This window comes from Podarcis erhardii (genome assembly GCF_964252035.2).
Source record: "Podarcis erhardii genome assembly, chromosome: 3".
In the NCBI taxonomy this organism is placed as follows: Eukaryota; Metazoa; Chordata; class Lepidosauria; order Squamata; family Lacertidae; genus Podarcis; species Podarcis erhardii.
In genome coordinates, this window is record NC_138507.1 from 106550437 (window position 1) to 106568313 (window position 17877).

The 17877-nt window shown below is 43.2% G+C and overlaps 1 protein-coding gene across 6 annotated transcripts in view; it reads left to right on the forward strand.

Annotated features, from left to right (window-relative positions):
- Nucleotides 1-16980, forward strand: part of ANAPC1 (anaphase promoting complex subunit 1) — a 62383-nt gene extending 45403 nt beyond the window's left edge. For all 6 annotated transcript variants that reach the window (XM_081854440.1, XM_081854442.1, XM_081854441.1 and 3 more), the window contains exons 35-48: nt 490-566; nt 3647-3737; nt 4792-4845; nt 5845-6038; nt 7656-7742; nt 7925-8042; nt 8199-8276; nt 8981-9048; nt 11900-12038; nt 12840-12926; nt 13997-14092; nt 14430-14628; nt 15446-15580; nt 16535-16980. In XM_081854440.1, the coding sequence (XP_081710566.1) occupies nt 490-566; nt 3647-3737; nt 4792-4845; nt 5845-6038; nt 7656-7742; nt 7925-8042; nt 8199-8276; nt 8981-9048; nt 11900-12038; nt 12840-12926; nt 13997-14092; nt 14430-14628; nt 15446-15580; nt 16535-16650 (1539 nt within the window). In that variant the 3' untranslated portion in view covers nt 16651-16980. The remainder of the gene's footprint in view (nt 1-489; nt 567-3646; nt 3738-4791; nt 4846-5844; nt 6039-7655; nt 7743-7924; nt 8043-8198; nt 8277-8980; nt 9049-11899; nt 12039-12839; nt 12927-13996; nt 14093-14429; nt 14629-15445; nt 15581-16534) is intronic.
- The last annotated feature ends 897 nt before the right edge of the window (nt 16981-17877 follow it).

A 17877-nucleotide genomic window follows, 5' to 3' on the forward strand; every position in this document is an offset into this window, starting at 1 on the left:
TTCACCTTTTCTGCTCCTTTCTAAAGAGTAATAAACTAAAGAAAAGGCATGTGATGGCTTCCGGTAGGCAGACCTGCAAAACTGCCCAGGTTTTCTGGTTTCCTCCATTTCCCCCTTACAGCAGTAAAGGGTTCTACACTTTGTGGCTAGAGACATGCATGTAGCCGACATGTTATTTCACATAAACAAGACAAACCACAAATTCTGAGCATGCTGACTTGAGAGCAAGCTCCATTCATGGAAGTCAATTCCAGCTAACCATGTGTAGAAGTGAGCTGTAACTTGCATTATAAAAGAAGACATGCAATACTTACAGATTGTATCTTTAATGGAAGAATAGGTTACCGGAGTCCCCTTGTTTTCAGGCATCCAAAATTAAAATCGTGCAGCTGGGTTCTGACTTTAAAAAGTAAAGTGTATCCACGAAGCTACAGAAACCTTTGCACAAACGGCAATGACTCGCTGCATCTGCTGGCTTGTTTTTAACAGATTGTGAGGGAGAACAGCGTATCCCTTCATGCGACTGAAATGCCTTCTTCCGAAGACCTGAATTTGGAGACTCTGGCGTAAGTAATTAAATGGGACCGATTCCTAATTCCTGTAGTCCTTGGGCAGGGATAGCAAAGGACGAACTCAGGAGCCCTAGATGTATTATGTCAGTGGGTGCGGGAGGTTCTGTAGCGTGGCAGCTCCTTGTGCTGTGGAGGCTATTATTGGGTTATTGTTTTTATTTTTATATATTTTATTTTTAATTTTATTTAATTTTATTTAATTTTATTTTATTATTTTATTTTATTTTATTATTTTATTATTATATTATATTATATTATATTATATTATATTATATTATATTATATTATATTATATTATATTATATTATATTATATTATATTATATTATATTATATTATATTATATTATATTATATTATATTATATTATATTATATTATATTATATTATATTTTGTGATCTTTTGTGTGAACTGCCCTAGGACCTCCGGGTATAGGGCGGTATATAAATTCAATAAATAAATAAATAATAGACTTCCTTCCCCAGGGCCTGTAAGGCAGAGCTATTCCTCCTAGCTTTCAATGTGAACTTAGCATGATCTTTAATTCCCCTTCCTTCCCTCCCCCTCCCCTTTTTATGAAGATTACTCACTCTAGGATCCCACAGCTAATTCTCCCCTGGTCTCCTCGCTGGCCCAAATAGAACTAATTTAACCAGCTAGCCCTGGTGATCATCTAATGTTTATTGGATGGATTTTCCCCCTAAATTGATTTTGAATTCTAAATTTATTGTTATTCACATTTTGTACGGTATTTTATGCGACTTTTGTTGCATCAATTAAGTGTTTTAAATTTGTTGTTAGCCCGGTTTTCTGAACCGGGAAGGGAGGGATATAAATAAATATTTTTTTTTCCAATTTTTAAAATTAATTTCCCCCCCAAAATTAAGACAAACAAACAAACAAACATCCTAGTTGTAATTAAACCAATCTTAATAACATTGTTAAGTGACTTCCTCAAATCCCCCTGATTGAATTTCATTGTATATCATTTTAACAGTTTTCCAAAATCAATTTTCTCAAAAAAATTAACTTGATCACTTAACATCTTTCATTCTTTCTAATTTAGCTTGAAACATCTTAATTCCTATCCTTACATACTTAAATACTAAGCCTATCTAATATTTGCAAGCTTTCCCAGTTAAGTTATCTTAACATATTTAGCTAAGTAATCTTTAAATTTCATCCATTCTTCCTGGTACTCCTCCTCCTTCTGGTCGTGGACTCTTCCAGTCAGGTTGGCTAGCTCTGAAAAATCCATCATCTTCATCTGCCAATCTTCCACTGTTGGTACTTCTTGTTTTTCCAATTCTTCGCTAACAAAATTCTTGCTGCAGTAATAAATAAAAATTTATTGTTAAAAAAAATAAATATTGATCCACATGAGCCAGAGAGGCAGCGGGTCTTGCACGGCTGGCATGCGGGGAAACTTCTTCCCTGTGTTTCTGCCGAGCTGCTCAGCCAAGTCCTGCTCCCCTCTGGGGAAGGTCTCCTCGTGAGCCAGAGGTGCAGCAGGGCTTTGCTGAGACTCCTGGCTAACTGCTGACATGTGGGAAAGCGCAACAGCCCTGCTGCTTTCCCATGCGTGTGGGAATTGAACACGCATAAATGCCTGTACTGCACATGTATTGCGATCAGGCACCATGTGCAGGCATCTCCTTCTGCTTGTTGAGCTTTTGGAAGTTAATAGAAATGCGCTGAATAAATGGCTTTGCCAGTCTTCCTTTTCCCTTCCATCCATGCGACGGTCACCTCCAGGCTTGACTACTGTAATTCGCTCTACACGGGGCTGCCCTTGAAGCTGTCCCACAAACTCCAGCGGGTGCAGAATGTTGCAGCAAGGCTCCTCACAGGGTCCCTGCCATGGGAGCATATTCACCCAGTGCTTTTCCAGTTGCACTGGCTCCCAGTGGAGTACAGGGTCAGGTTCAAGGTGCTGTTTTGACCTTTAAAGCCCTTTGTGGCTTAGGTCCCTCTTATTTACGGGACCGCCTCTCCTGGTATGCCCCGCAGAGGACCTTAAGGTCCATGAATAACCATAGATTAGAGGTCCTGGGCCCTAAGGAAGTCAGACTATCCTCCACCAGGGCCAGGGCCTTTTCAGTGATGGCTCTGACCTGGTGGAATGCTCTGTCCCATAAGACTAGGGCCCTTCAGGATTTAACCTCCTCCTGTCAGGCCTGTAAGACAGAGCTATTCCGCCTGGCCTTTAATCTGAATTCACCCTGATCTTTTATTTCCCTCCCCCTCCCCCTCCCATTTTGTGAAGATTACCCACTCTGAGACCCCACAGCTAATTCTCCCCTGGCCCAATTAGGACTAATTTAGCCAGCTAGCCCTGGTGACTATCTAATGCTTATTAGATGGATTCCCCCCAAATTGATTTCTGAATTTTGAATTTTATTGTTACTCATGTATTTATACTATATTTTATGCTGCTTTTACAATTAAGTGTTTTAAATTTGTTGTTAGCCGCCTTGAGCCTGGTTTTCTGATCCAGGAAGGGCGGGGTATAAATAAAAAAATATTATTGTTATTATTATTAGTCCCAAAGCCCCAGGGCTCGGTTGCATTTTTGCACTGTATTAGCAACATAAGAACAACCTCTTGAAAATATATAAACCAGGTTGTATCAAGATTACTTTCCAACCCAAGCCTCTTTCCTGCAGGATCATCCCACAGCACCTCTGTAACGCTTAAAGGTCCACAACCACACAGGCATGCCCAGTTGCTTGGATCAATGGAAGCCCTGATTTACTGTTTTGAAGTTCCACATGCTTGACCACTCCCGTGTGGTTTTGGACCCCTGAACATTACAGCTGAGTCATGGGATAAATTCATGGAAAAGTGTGTGTAGCAACAGCATCCTGAATGAGCAAAGGCTTATTTGCGAGCATTCCTAAGACAGGTCAGTTCACTCCTTCAGTGCTTTTTAGGAGAATTCATCTTTCCTGTTGCAGAAGTAGCTCAATTGCATGATATTTTTTTTAACCAGAGAGAAAGTGGAAGCCAGTGTAATTTGATATAATCTTTTAACTGTATATGAAGACACACCTTATGCCAAACATTTCTTTTTAGGCAGGCTCATGTCTACATCATCGCTGGGGCCTGTTTGTCTTTGGGTTTTCGATTTGCCGGTTCAGAAAACCTAGCTGCCTTTAATTGCTTGGTAAGTGCATCAGTAGCTGGCCAGGATTTGTTATCATAGACTTGCAGGGATGAGTCGTGGGTTCAAGCCCCATGTTGGGCAAAAGATTCATGCATTACACGGGTTTGGACTAGATGACCACTGTGTTCCCTTCCCTGCTCTATGATTCTATAGTGTAACGTAATCTCAGGGAAATATGCAAGTCCAGGGCACTTAATTTATGCCTCCCCAAACCCCCACTTTCCCTCTGTTCTGTGTCTGTGAATTTCAAGGCCAAGTTGTGACTGCCAGATCCCTGTGAAAGCTTGATATTGATACATGCTAAACCAGGAGTAGGAAACCTGCGACTCTCCAGATGTTTTTGTACAATGACTCCCAGCATCCCTGATCAATAAGCTCCCTGCTGAACAGAGCTAGAGGCAATTGGAGTCCAACAGCTTCTAGGGAAGGGGACACAGGTTCCCCACCCCTATCCTAAAAGAATAAAAGGGTTGGGGAATGATGTTTCTTCCAACTCCTCCATACTACGTTGCTTGAGCCATGTGGATGGTTTTACCATAATGATGAATGACATTTCAGCATCTCATGCCTGGGACAACTAGCTCATGCCTGCTTTCTGCTGGCACAGATCCACAAAGGGCCAGCAGCAGCAGCAGCAGCAGCAAATTTAATATAACCTACAGTCTTGTTACTGCAATAATATAATGTTCAGAACATTATAGGGTGCCTGTTTGAAGAAACACAGTTTTAACGTGTTTTCTGGGAGGTTGCAAAGGGAGGCTGCAGTGTGTGTGTGTGTGTGTGGTTTGATGAAACTGGGGCAAAAACTGAAGAAGCCCTTCTTACCTCTGTATCATAGGTTTAGAAGTGTTTGCTTCAGGGCCAGATGGCTTCCAGGTCTCTTCTGATTCTGATCTTACGAAAGAATAATGAACGATGCATATTTATGGGCGAGACTTTAGCAGGGTGGACGAGTGAGTGGTCTGCATGTCTTGAGAGTTCAGGTTCACTCCCTGCCCCACGGTTGTTTCTTGCGCTTTCCTGACATGTGCCAATTTTGAATTCCTCCATCTAGTACACATTTGCAAAAGATTTCATGAAGTGTTTGTCCTCGGCTACGGCTTCCATAGTAAGTTTCTCCAGATTCACTATTGTTAATAGTAAAATCCAAAATTTTATAATGCTGTTTTGGTTGATTTTTTTTGGGGGGGGGGAGGGATCATTGGACCATTACCCTGACCCACACGTCTTCAAGTACTGCCGTAACCTACCCTTCTGCTAGCTAAACAAAGAGTTTGAGAAGAGGAATGGGTACTTGTTCCGAATTTGCTCCACAGCTTGCTTTATTTATTTATTGCCTACTCTTGACCCTAAGGTCCCAGAGCAAGTTACAACATTAAAACACAATATTAAAAACAGTTTTAAACAACTTCCCGTCATAAAAACAAGGGGAGTCTTAAAAAATAAACATCTCAAGTGCCAAAAGCCAGGGTAAAGAGGTGCGTCTTGTATCATTTTCTAGAAGCTGTATAATGAAGGTACCAGGTGCATCTCTGTGGGGAGGGAGTTCTGTAACTTAGGGGCTCCCATAGAGAAGTCCTTTTTGCAGGCTTCTACCCCCACCCCCAAGTGTCTGAGGACAGAGGGGCCCCTCTCCCAATATCAGTGCCCAAGAGGGTCTGTAGAGAAGGATGTGGTCTTTCAGATATTTGGGGCCTGCGTCGTTTACGGCTTTAAGCACACCTGAGGACCTTGAATGGGGCCTGCAAATGAACTGGAAACCAGTGCAGCTATTCTAAAGCAGGGGTTATTTGAGATCCCTCCTTTGGTAATCCTCACAGAACTCTAGCCCAATGGTTGCCATGAATTTGATTTGAACTGATTTTATAATGAATTGGTTTTAGAATGCTGTATTATTTTACTGTTGTTAGCCGCTCTGAGCCCGGCTTCGGCTGGGGAGGGCGGGATATAAATAAAATGTATTATTATTATTATTATTATTATTATTATTATTATTATTATTTCTGAATAAGATCTTCCTTGTTCCTGAGCCTGGGATTGTGTTGCTTGCCTGCTTAGGAGATACAAGTGGAACTGACCACTTGCCTCCTCTGTGTCCATCTTTAAGGCAGGCCACTACAACCTGGAGACTTGCCTGAGTGTGGTGCTGATGTCTCTTGCGATGGTGATGGCGGGATCGGGAAACCTGAAGGTCCTCCAGCTCTGCCGCTTCATGCACAAGAAGACTGGTGGGGAGATGAACTACGGGTTCCACATGGCACATCATATGGCTCTCGGGCTCCTCTTTTTGGGAGGGGGAAGGTAATAACGTCATTTCAAAGGGAAGCCTTTCCCCCTCAAAGCGAATATGCATATGAACATCCCAATATCTCCCTGCATATTCGTTACGTCCACAATCCTTTCTTCCCCCTTCCAAAGTAGATATTGTTGTGTTATTATTGTATACCACTTAATTGCAGTCTTGAGGTGGCCTTTGGCCTTTTTTATTAAAACAAAAGAAGAACCACCAGCAATTTCTAGGCTTAAAGGACTGAGAAGTACAGGGAGGAGTTAAAAGCACAGGAAGGTGTCTGGTAAAAATTTGAGGGGCTGAGCAATAGCGCTGTGCATCTGGTCTGGACAAATCCTGGACCCTGGATTCCTTTGGTGGATCTCGAATTTGTCCTGTTCATGCTGAGGCAACCCCAGGTCAGGTCCACCTGGAGCGATTTGCGTCTATCACAAGTGGTGGTGGGGTTTGTAAGCCAGCAAAGAAGAGGGGTGGGGGGAGGAGATGATGCAGGAAAGACTCGCTGCTGGCAGGTCTCCTCCCCCCCTCCCCCGCCACTGACTGCATGCTTAATTTTGGTTTAGAAGCTTAATGAAGCATTAGGAGTCTGCAATGCCTCTGTTTAGATTTGGGGGCTGAATTGGTCTGGGGCCCGATTTGGGTCATTGCATTGGGCCCTGAACTAAATTAGGGCTGCCTTGCACAGCCCTACAGAGCAGACATTTATTGTTAGAAATGAATATCTTTGATAACCTGCGCTTAGTTTTATAATGAATGATTTTAGAGAGATGTTTGTGCTGTACTTTTGTACTGTTTTATTGTTGTTAGCCGCCCTGAGCCCGGCTTCGGCTGGGGAGGGCGGGATATAAATAAAATTTATTATTATTATTATTATTAATTTCTGCTTTGCGGGGATAAGCACCAATTCCATGCTCTTTTATTGCACACACACACACACACACACACACACACACGGTAAAGGGACCCCTGACCATTAGGTCCAGTCGTGGCCGACTCGGGTTGCGGCGCTCATCTCGCTTTATTGGCCAAGGGAGCTGGCGTACAGCTTCTGGGTCATGTGGCCAGCATGACTAAGCCGCTTCTGGCGAACCAGAGCAGCACATGGAAACACCGTTTACCTTCCCGCCGGAGCGGTACCTATTTATCTACTTGCACTTTGACGTGCTTTCAAACTGCTAGGTCGGCAGGAGCAGGGACTGAGCAACAGGAGCTCACCCCGTCATGGGGATTCGAACCACCGACCTGATCAGCAAGCCCTAGGCTCTGTGGTTTAACCCACAGCGCCACCCCCATATATGTATACACACACACACATATATATATATATGTATACACACACACACATATATATATATATATAGACACACACACAGTGGTACCTCTGGTTGAGAACAGGATCCGTTCCGGATGCCCGTTCGCAACCTGAAAAGAACGCAACCCTATGTCTACGCATGCACGGGTTGCGATTCGCCGCTTCTGCGCATGCGCGTGACATCATTTTGCGCGAGTGGCGAAACCCGGCAGTAACCCTTTCCGTTACTTCCGGGTCACCACGGGATGCAACCTGAAAATGCGCAACTGAAGGAAATGTAACATGAGGTATGACTGTCTATATTCTTTCTTTGCAGGTACTCACTTAGCACTTCAAATTCTTCCATTGCTGCCCTGCTTTGTGCCGTGTATCCTCACTTCCCAGTTCACAGTACGGATAACAGGTAAGGCTTAACCAGCAGGTTTGGTTAAAACAAAGATCCTAGGAAAGCCCGGTTGGACCCAGCAACAGATAATGCGTTCTGCACCCTGGGAGGCTTTATTTCAGTTTCCCAGTGCCTGTTGAAAGCAGTTAGATCCAGGACGGAGGCTTAAAATAACCTTCCTGCACTCTTTGTATGCACAGGTATCACCTCCAGGCCTTGCGGCATCTGTATGTTCTGGCAGCAGAGCCCAGGCTCCTTGTCCCTGTGGACGTGGATACAGATACGCCCTGCTACTCACTGCTGGAGGTTACCTACAAGGTAGACTTGATTCTGTGGGGTGAAGGGGACTTATCCGAAAGGGTGGGGGCAGAATGTACACAGTCCCTCTGAGCCAGCATGGTTGTCATGTGCTTTCTTCAGTGATACAGGTTGACTAAAGTGTGTGGTTTATTTTGTATTTCTGCCCCCCCCAAGGGAACTCAGTGGTATGAGGAAACAACCGAGGAACTGATGGCACCTACTCTTCTTCCCGAACTCCACTTACTGAAGCAGGTATATGACGGAGCTTGCTTTATGGCAGCCTTCTTCAGCTGGGTCCTCTCCTGCTGTTTTGGTCTACAACTCCCATCAGCCCCAACAAGCACAGCTGGGGGTGGCGGTAGAAGCAACCATAGTGTAATTCCAAGATGCAATGGATGGAAATAGTATAGTCCCCTTGGCATGCCACCTTAGGACATCATAGGTTTGATATTTATTATAGAAAGTGAGAATTAGTGGAGACAGGGCTTGGGGTTAGGTTGCTCGGTTTAACAGCTCTGCTTTTAAACTTGGTTTGCAAAAACCCCCACTATTTTGCACCTGCAGTCCCGTTCTGGATTTCCGGTTAAGGAATGGAAAAATCCTTGGTGGAATGTCATCTCAGGTGCATGTTTTGTGACTTATGGAGTACAGCTCCCAGAGGTCTAATAAACCATCCTTTCTCAACCTGTGGGTCCCCAGATGTTGTTGGACTACAGCTCCCATCACCCCTAGCTAGCAAGGCCAGAGCTCAGGGATGATGGGAGTTGTAGTCCAACAACATCTGGGGACCCACAGGTTGAGAACGACTGTAATAAACCATGCATGTTGTGGGTAATGGTAGGAGGACATTAAAAGTCCCTGGACGTGAGTGACACTGCCCATGGTGTTTTGATCCCATCCAATATGTATAATTGCCTGTGTAACTGATTTTTTTTTTTTTTTACTTATGTTTCCAGATCAGAGTGAAAGGCCCCCGATACTGGGAGCTGCTGATTGATTTAAGCAGAGGCACACACCATTTAAAGTAAGGAGTCCTGATGAAGCTTTTGCAATAATAGTATATCAGCCCACAATTACGGTTGCACTGCAGACACACCAGAGCCCAAATTTAAGCTGCTGTTGCAATTGTTGGAAAATCTATTTGCTTGTAGGAGTTGTCCAGTGGCTGGTGTTAAGCAGATATGCAGCTTTAAACTGTTTTTTTTAATATATATATATATATAAATGTCAATCTTGACCCAGCAATATTCTCCTATGTGTGGAACACCTGTGGATTTTCCCCATCTTCTGCAAAGCAGAGAAGACGTTTCCTCCCTTTTGCACGTGAAATTCACTTGAGATCCAACTCTGTGCCTGTTATAAAATGGATCTGGTGCAGATTGCCAGAACAAAGGTGTTACACAGTGTGGAAATTGACAGAACATCAACAGGAATATCACACACTTCCATCTGGTTTGCTAATATATCAGCAGGGTGAAAACAGGCAATAAAATCAAATGATTAATAGAATTGGAAGCATCTAGGGCAGATAGCCAACCAATCCCTCAAATCCTTTACTTCAAAAAAAATCAAGAAATCTGCTCAAAAAATCAAGAAATCTATCTGAAACCTTCAAGGAAATCTGGGTTTTCCCTTTTTGAAATATTTTTTGGGTCACTGATTAACCTTCATAGCTCCTTCCCATTTTGTGACATTGCTCCCCACCACTTTTTCTTGGCTTTCTCCATAGGCGCCGACTCCATGGGGCCTGAGGGGGCCCGAGCCCCCTCAAAAATTCGTTTGGGGGGGCTCTGCCCCCCAATAATTTAAGAAAATTATTACCGTTAATTTCGCTCTATAACACGCAGATTTTTTCTCCTAAAAAGTAAGGGGAAATGTCTGTGCATGTTATTGAGCGAATGTGTGGTCCCTGGAGCTGACTCGCCGGAGCGCAGGGGCAAAAATAGGCAAAAATTAGGCAAAAATAAGATCGGGCGGGCGGAGGGAAGGCGGAAGCTGCTGCTTTCCTGCATTCTGCCTCAGGGTCTTACTGCCCACCCGCTTCTGTTGCTGCATTTGCTCAAACTCAACAAAGAGCAGGGAATCCCCTGCCCTCCTGGCAAGCAGAGAGTTAAGGAAAGGATCGAGTCCTTCCTTCTAATTCTTTCCTAGTCACACTGCGTGCAGGCTCCAGCCCACCACCTCCTCCTCTCCGTGCTCTAGGGACTCGCAGGTGGGAGAGAGAGAGGGCTGGCTTGGGGGGGGACTTTTGCCTTCCTTTCCTCCCCCCCACCCCGTTAAACTCCTCCCCTGCATTCTTAGCCAGCTGCTTCTCCGCACACCCCTCTTGTGCTTCTTGTCCCTTCTGTGTTTTTCCTTCCCTCCCCATTTAAAACGTGGTGACAAAGCACGGATCCACATGGATCCTCAGGATTTTTGCATTGGGTCACCCCAAATTCACCATCAGATCACATAGCATGTTCATGGCTACATCTTGCACCAAAAAAATCACGCACCCACTGTTGCCTAGGGTCACAGTGGTGCAAAAACGTGGTTACAAAGCACGGATCCACATGGATCCTCAGGATTTTTGCATTGGGTCACCCCAAATTCACCATCAGATCACATAGCATGTCCATGGCTACATCTTGCACCAAAAAAATCACACACCCACTGTTGCCTAGGGTCACTGTGGTGCAAAAACGTGGTTACAAAGCACGGATCCACATGGATCCTCAGGATTTTTGCATTGGGCTACTCCAAACTCACTGTCAGATATTAAAAATCTTTATAAAATAGAGAATTAAATACATACAGAATGTTAAATTTTCAGTTTTGAAATATTAGTACTAGTTTAGTACTGTATTTCTATATTACTATAGTACTGTATTAGTTATTTTCAAATACTTAAATATTTTTAGGGTGTAAGACCCAATTAAAGCCCGTTATTTACATACAGTATTACAGTATTTACATACAGTATTAGGCATACTGTACTAACTTTATTAACTGTATTAAAGCATTAACTTTGAGATATTATTTTTATTTAATGAACCCTCAGCCTTATTCAAAGTAAGCTTAAATTAGCTATTTCACTTATTAATCAAAGTGCTATTACTGTGTGACAGCAATATTTTATGTTTTATTCTTTTAATGATAGTTTAGGATTTATTTAAATATCATTTCAGTCTTTTCAGAGCTATATATTCACTGCTCTGTAATAGTCTATAAGCATAATTGTTACTGTAAATTAAATTAGCTTTTTACGAAAATACCGTGCGTGTTTATGTTTTGTTTCTTTTTTCAAAGCCAAAAAGTGTTTCAGGCTTGTCGAGTTTCCCGGAGTGTGGAGTTATAGAGAGTCGAGTTTTCGGGGTTCTAATGTTGATCATATGACTCTAAAATACTTTTAAAAAACTTTAAAACTCACTAATTTTCATCTAAAATTTAGAAAACTTCCCGGGGCAGGACCCCGGTATGGGCCCCCCCAATATTTTTTATAAGTCGGCGCCCCTGGCTTTCTCCTTCATATTCTGCATGACAGTAGACATGCAGATATCCTTATCCGACAACTCTTAATGCATAGCTTACGGGTTCATGATGCAGCCACCTTGCTGAAGCTAAGCAGGTGTGTGTCTGGCCAGTGCCTGGATGGGAGCCCACCTGGGAACGTAATGAGTTCCATGTTGGATATAAATGTATAGCAGTGGATACAACTCTGCAGAATAAAACAACAACGCTTCACCTCAGCATTTGTGGTAGGGAACTGAGTGTGGAATTTGTAATTCTTTCAGGTGTTGCATGGTGCAATGATATCTGTCCTCGATATGTGAATTAGCATGTATAACTTCTTAATCTGAAACAAAAAAACCCCAAACCTTCCTTTCTTTTTGCAGATCAATTCTTTCAAAAGATGGAGTCCTGTATGTAAAATTGAGGGCTGGGCAGCTTTCATACAAAGAGGACCCAATGGGTTGGCGAAGCCTTTTGGCGCAGACTGTCACTCACCGGAATGCGGATGCCCGGGCATTCAAGGTAGTCCTTATGGCCACTGTTGAGTGAAAAAAGCTGCAATGAATATAAACTATATAACATGGGTAGGCAAACTAAGGCCCGGGGGCTGGATCCGGCCCAGTTGCCTTCTAAATCCGTGTTTTTACATGAGTAGAATGTATCATTTTATTTAAAATGCATCTCTGGGTTATTTGTGGGGCTTGGGAATTCGTTCAATTCCCCCCCCCCAAAAAAAAATATAGTCCGGCCCCCCAAGGTCTGAGGGACAGTGGACCAGCCCCCTGCTTGAAAAAGTGTGTTGACCCCTGCAGTATGTAACAAGCAAAAAGCGAAAAAACCTGAATTTTCTGTTGGGTTGTGAGGCCAGTGGTTATAAGGAAAAGGCCATCTTTGGAAAATTAACGCAAGCTGTGAGAGGCAGCTGTCATTCTGGTGCAAATGTCACCGGGAAGACTCTAAATGTCTCCGCATTGGCCCCTGGCAGCTCACGCCAGTACAAAATAGCATGAGAAACTGACCTGCATTGGGGAAAGTTTCGGCAGCCTGTCTCATTCTCCCCCAAAGGGCTGAGATGATACCACTTTGTTGGCTCAGCTGTGCTGGTAAGGTAGCAAGATTTTCAGCTGCATGAATCTGTTTTTCAGGTCAGAGCTTTTTGCTAAGGGGTAGTATTATCTCCATTACGTTTTTTCCCAAGAAGGCTGGACCATTCGTCTGGGAGGTGGCAGCCTGCAGTGAGGAAGGGTTGTATGAATTGCACTTTCCGCATGAACCGCAAAGAAGGAAACAATCCTTAATTTTAAATGTCACCTTCCTTTTCAGCCAGAAGCTATTTCTGCTTTTACATCTGATCCTGCGCTGCTTTCATTTGCTGACTATTTCTGCAAACCGGCTGCAAACACGGGGCAAGTAAGTTGTCAGGTGCAAAACCTAGCTTAAAAAAAATATTAAAAGGCAGGCTTCAGCAGATCCAACGCGAAACTCCACTCTCAGAGACAGCATGCCTATAAATGCCCAATTGCTGGGAATTATTGTAAGGCTTTGGGAAGACTAGAGTATTCTGGTTTTGCACAAGAGGAATTTAAAAATAAAAGAACGTATGGGTGGGACGATTCACATTCTAGTTGACAAAATCAGCCTCTCCAAAGTTTAATTAAAGTACCAGTAGAGTAGGCAGTATGCCAGTGTGGGCAGGTTGCCAGGGAAGCAGATGCCAGGGAACCAGGCAGAGGGCCTTCTCGGTAGTGGCGCCCGCCCTGTGGAATGCCCTCCCATTAGATGTCAATGAGATAAACAACTATCTGATGTTCAGAAGACGTCTGAAGGCAGCCCTGCTTAGGGAAGTTTTTAATAACTGATGTTTTAATGTATTTTTAATCTTTGTTGGAAGCCACCCAGAGTGGCTGGGGAAACCCAGCCAGATGGGCTAGGTATAAATAATAAATTATTACTATTATTATTATTATTAGAGGGATGTGGGTGGCGCTGTGGGTTAAACCACAGAGCCTAGGACTTGCCGATCAGAAGGTTGGCGGTTCGAATCCCCACGATGGGGTGAGCTCCTGTTGCTCGGTCCCTGCTCCTGCCAACCTAGCAGTTTAAAAGCACATCAAGTGCAAGTAGATAAACAGGTACCGCTCCGGGGGGGGGAAGGTAAACGGCGTTTCCGTGTGCTGCTCTGGTTCGCCAGAAGCGGCTTAGTCATGCTGGCCACATGACTCGGAAGCTGTATGCTGGCTCCCTTGGCCAATAAAGCGAGATGAGCGCCGCAACCCCAGAGTCAGTCATGACTGGACCTAATGGTCAGGGGTCCCTTTACCTTTATTATTATTATTATTATTGGATTCCATCAGCCTTAGCCAGCAAGACCAATGGTCAGTGGCAATAGGAGTTATATTCCAGTAACATCTGGCTCCCCACCCACTGCAACATGTATGATGTATTTTTTCCCTTGAATTACATCTTCTTCATTTTTTTAGAAACAGGAAGTGTTCGACCTTTTCTCTTCTATTCTGTACGAGTGTGTTACTCAGGAAAATCCCGAAATGCTGCCGGCTTACATCGCAATTGACCAGGTAAAAGCACGCTGCGCAATCCTTTTCATTTCAGCGAAGTGTGACCTTGCTTGTGGTTGCTTTTTTTCCCTGCTGGTTTTTGCCCATTAAGAAAGCAAAGACGAAAAGCCTATTGCATTTGTAATCGCAGTATATCTTGATTTTTAACCTATGGAAACGTGTCTGCATGAACGAGTAGTCGTAGCAGATTCATGCCACCTTGTGACACTGATCTTGCAAGCTCCCCCTAAGTTTTCTTTCTGATTATGTAAGTCTCTAAACAACTCATTTTATAAACTAGTTATCTGCAGCTCCAACAGTATTGAGTTAATTCAAGCTCCTTTTCCTTTTCCGCTAGGCTGTGAGAAGACTGGAAAAAAGAGAAATGTCAGAGACATTTGACTTGTGGCAGATAAAGTTGGTTCTAGAGTTTTTCAATTCCAGAAGTCACCAGGAAAGAATGAGGAAAAATCCACACCGGGGCCTTTTTATGAACTCTGAGTTTTTACCTGTGATTAAGTGTTCCATCGATAATACCTTGGATCAGTGGCTGCAAGGTAAAAATAGCAGAGGATTTACTGCTAAATGAAGCAAGTTCTGTGCAGCTGGCAGATATGACTCTCCTCTTAATGGCAACATAGCTAAGCCAAGACCATGAATTCCTAAGACCATGAATTTCTACCCCCAAACGACCCGATGTTCATTTGTAATCTCTAGTAAGGGTTTTTTGTGTGCGTGCATGCGTGCGTAAGCCAGAAAGTCTTAAAACGATTTGGTTCTTACCATGATTTGAAGCTGTTCCAAAAATAAAAACATCTGGCTCTGTATGGGCTGAATCCAGTTAAGTCATTGTGCGAGCCAAAAAACTTCCACGTGTTCAGTGGAACTTCCTCTCCCTCTATTCCCCTTGAAGCAAAGTTCTTAACCCGAGGTACTATTTCTGGGTTATCGGAGTCTGTAACCTGAAGCGTATGTAACCTGAAGCATATGTAACTCGAGGTATCACTGTAAAACCAATAGACAATCTCAAAAACAAAACGAAAAGGCAAACCAATTTTCTTAACACTGCTTTTTTTAAATATTGCTGCTAATAGTTTTTTTTTTTTTTTAAACCACCTTCAACATTAGGAAATTTAAAACAAAAACAAAAGCATTTTGTTTTTATCAGCTAATTTCAGTTATTTCCTGGGTGGAACAGGCCTGAGAACCACTTAAGAATAGATAATATTTTTCTCTCTCTGGGCATTGTATATAAGGGGCAAATCAGCATCCATAGATGCCCTTGCTTGTCAGAACCTTGAACATTCCACACTGCAACATTTTGCTGCGCTTCCATCTGCTAAATCTGAGCTTCACCTCTCTTGTGTGTTGCAGCTGGAGGTGACGTCTGCTTGCACTCCTATTTAAGTGGACAGCCAACCGACAAATCTCAGCTAAGTATATTGGCCTGCTTCCTCATATATCATTCTGTTCCAACACCGGCACAGCTGTTAGCTGGAGGCTTGGAAGGTAAGATTAAAACCCAGCTCTTAATCACGATTTATTGGAGGGTGGGGAAAGAACACTGAGCAAACCATGGATTACCAACACTGTACAAAAATGCAGAAGTTGGTCCATCTCCACCTAAGCCTAATCTTATAATTGTAGCGTTGGGAGGGAACCCAAGGGTCATCTAGTCCAACCCCCTGCAATGCAGGAATTGGAGCCACCCAGAGATGTTGGAAACTGAATATGGGTCCTTTTCCGCGTAAGCCTTGTGCTCTGCTCCTGAGCTTCAGCCTCTCAGTAAATTGCAATATGTTCATTCGGCCAACACGCGGTTGCTCTCTTTAGTAGTACTTTACCAGTTGTAAGGAACAAGAAGGCAGGAGCTGAATAAATAACGATGATAATAATATAACAAAATGAGTTTATGGCGATGCAAATAATAATAATAATAATAATAATAATAATAATAATAATAATAATAATAATATTTATACTCCATCCATCTGGCTAGGTTTCCCCAGCCACTCTGGGCGGCTTCCAGCAGAATATAAAAACATAATAAAATGTAAAATGCAGCGACATATTTTATACACACAACAGGTACATCCTCTAGAATAAAACAGCTTACTAGGGAAATGCTGAAATTGCCCTTTGGGGTGCCTCAGGGTCAATTTTTTATGGTAGCCCAAATCTCAGTTGTACGGGTCTATGTATATATCTCAATTTTAACTCATGAGCTATTGCTGAAATCTGCTCCAATTGTATATTTTATCTTTATGAACGCTGTTTTTATTGTGTTATGTTATGTGAGCTGGTCTTTGACCGTAATAAATTATCTATCTATCTATAACACAACAGGTATGAACTGTTCTGTGCTGAAGCAGAGTTTCTGCATCTAAAATGCATTGTTTTGGTATATTTGTTCTACTTGAAGGTGTAATCATTCCTCCCCCCCCTTCTCCTTTATCCTTCTAGGTTGCACAACCTTCTCTGAATTGCTGTTGAAATTCAAGCCCCTGGGAATGCCAGTCCGTGCCCTTCTAAGACTCGCCCCTCTGTTGCTGGGGAATCCACAGGCAATGTTTTTGTGAAAGCAATAACTTGAATTTGACACAACCGAGCGACCAAAACGCCAGTATCCATTTAGCATTTGACATCGGACGAAAGATGTATTGATGAAGTCAGGCTTTGCTTTCTAAGTTTACAAACTTCTTCCTCGGCGTTTTCCATTCCCTTTTTATGTTTTGAGAGTGATAAAAAAAAGAAGAGAGAGCTTTATATATTGTTGGACGGTTTACATGCCCGTGCTAATTAATATGTTTACTTTTTGTAAATAAAGCTTGTTTGCCAAAAGAGAGAGAGAGAGAGAGAGAGAGAGAAATCTTGATGATGAACTGGGAAAATAAACCACCTGGAATCAATTTGTCAACAGCTCTTTTTGACACGGCATCCTTGAACTAGCAGCGCTACGTTGCCCGTTTCTTCTAAATGTTGTGATTTGAATCTCCAGGAGGGAGAAACACACAGAGCTCAGCTCAGTGCCTTCTTTGAAGTCATCTTTTTCACATATATTTCCAAAGTCTGATCGCTCAAAACAAGCAAAACCTATAGTATACTACTACTGCCATGCATACTCCTTCAGTGTAGAATGGTAGTGAGGGTGAGAGTGCTGGCTATCCATCATGATGAATTCAGGTTCCATGCACTTTCAGAGAGGAACGATATGTTACAAGAAACACGGGGGTGCCAATGAAAATTCTAGCCCTGTGCCGCTTCGACTTTCTTCCTGCCACTACCCGCCCCACCCCACCCAGTAATACAGTTTTCCTTATGTTGTGATCTGCTTAGTTATTTATAAAATTAGCCACCTTTTTCAGTATAGCCCACCCAAGGTGGTTTTTAAAAGCACAGTGGTACCTCGGGTTAAGAACTTAATTTGTTCTGGAGGTCCATTCTTAACCTGAAACTGTTCTTAACCTGAAGCACCACTTTAGCTAATGGGGCCTCCTGCTGCTGCCGCGCCGCCGGAGCATGATTTCTGTTCTCATCCTGAAGCAAAGTTCTTAACCCGAGGTACTATTTCTGGGTTAGCGGAGTCTGTAACATGAAGCATCTGTAACTTGAGGTGCCACTGCATAAAACAGTGGGTGGAATTCAACATAGTGCTAAGGTGTGTGGGGAACAAAGTCTGCTTGTGCAACAGGACTTTCTTCCCCTGTGTGCCCCCAGCCCTCCAGAACAGATTTAGGGGCTGCAGGAGGAAGCACACGTCCTTCCATGCATGGAACAACTTAGTTGAATCCTGCAAAGTACGTATG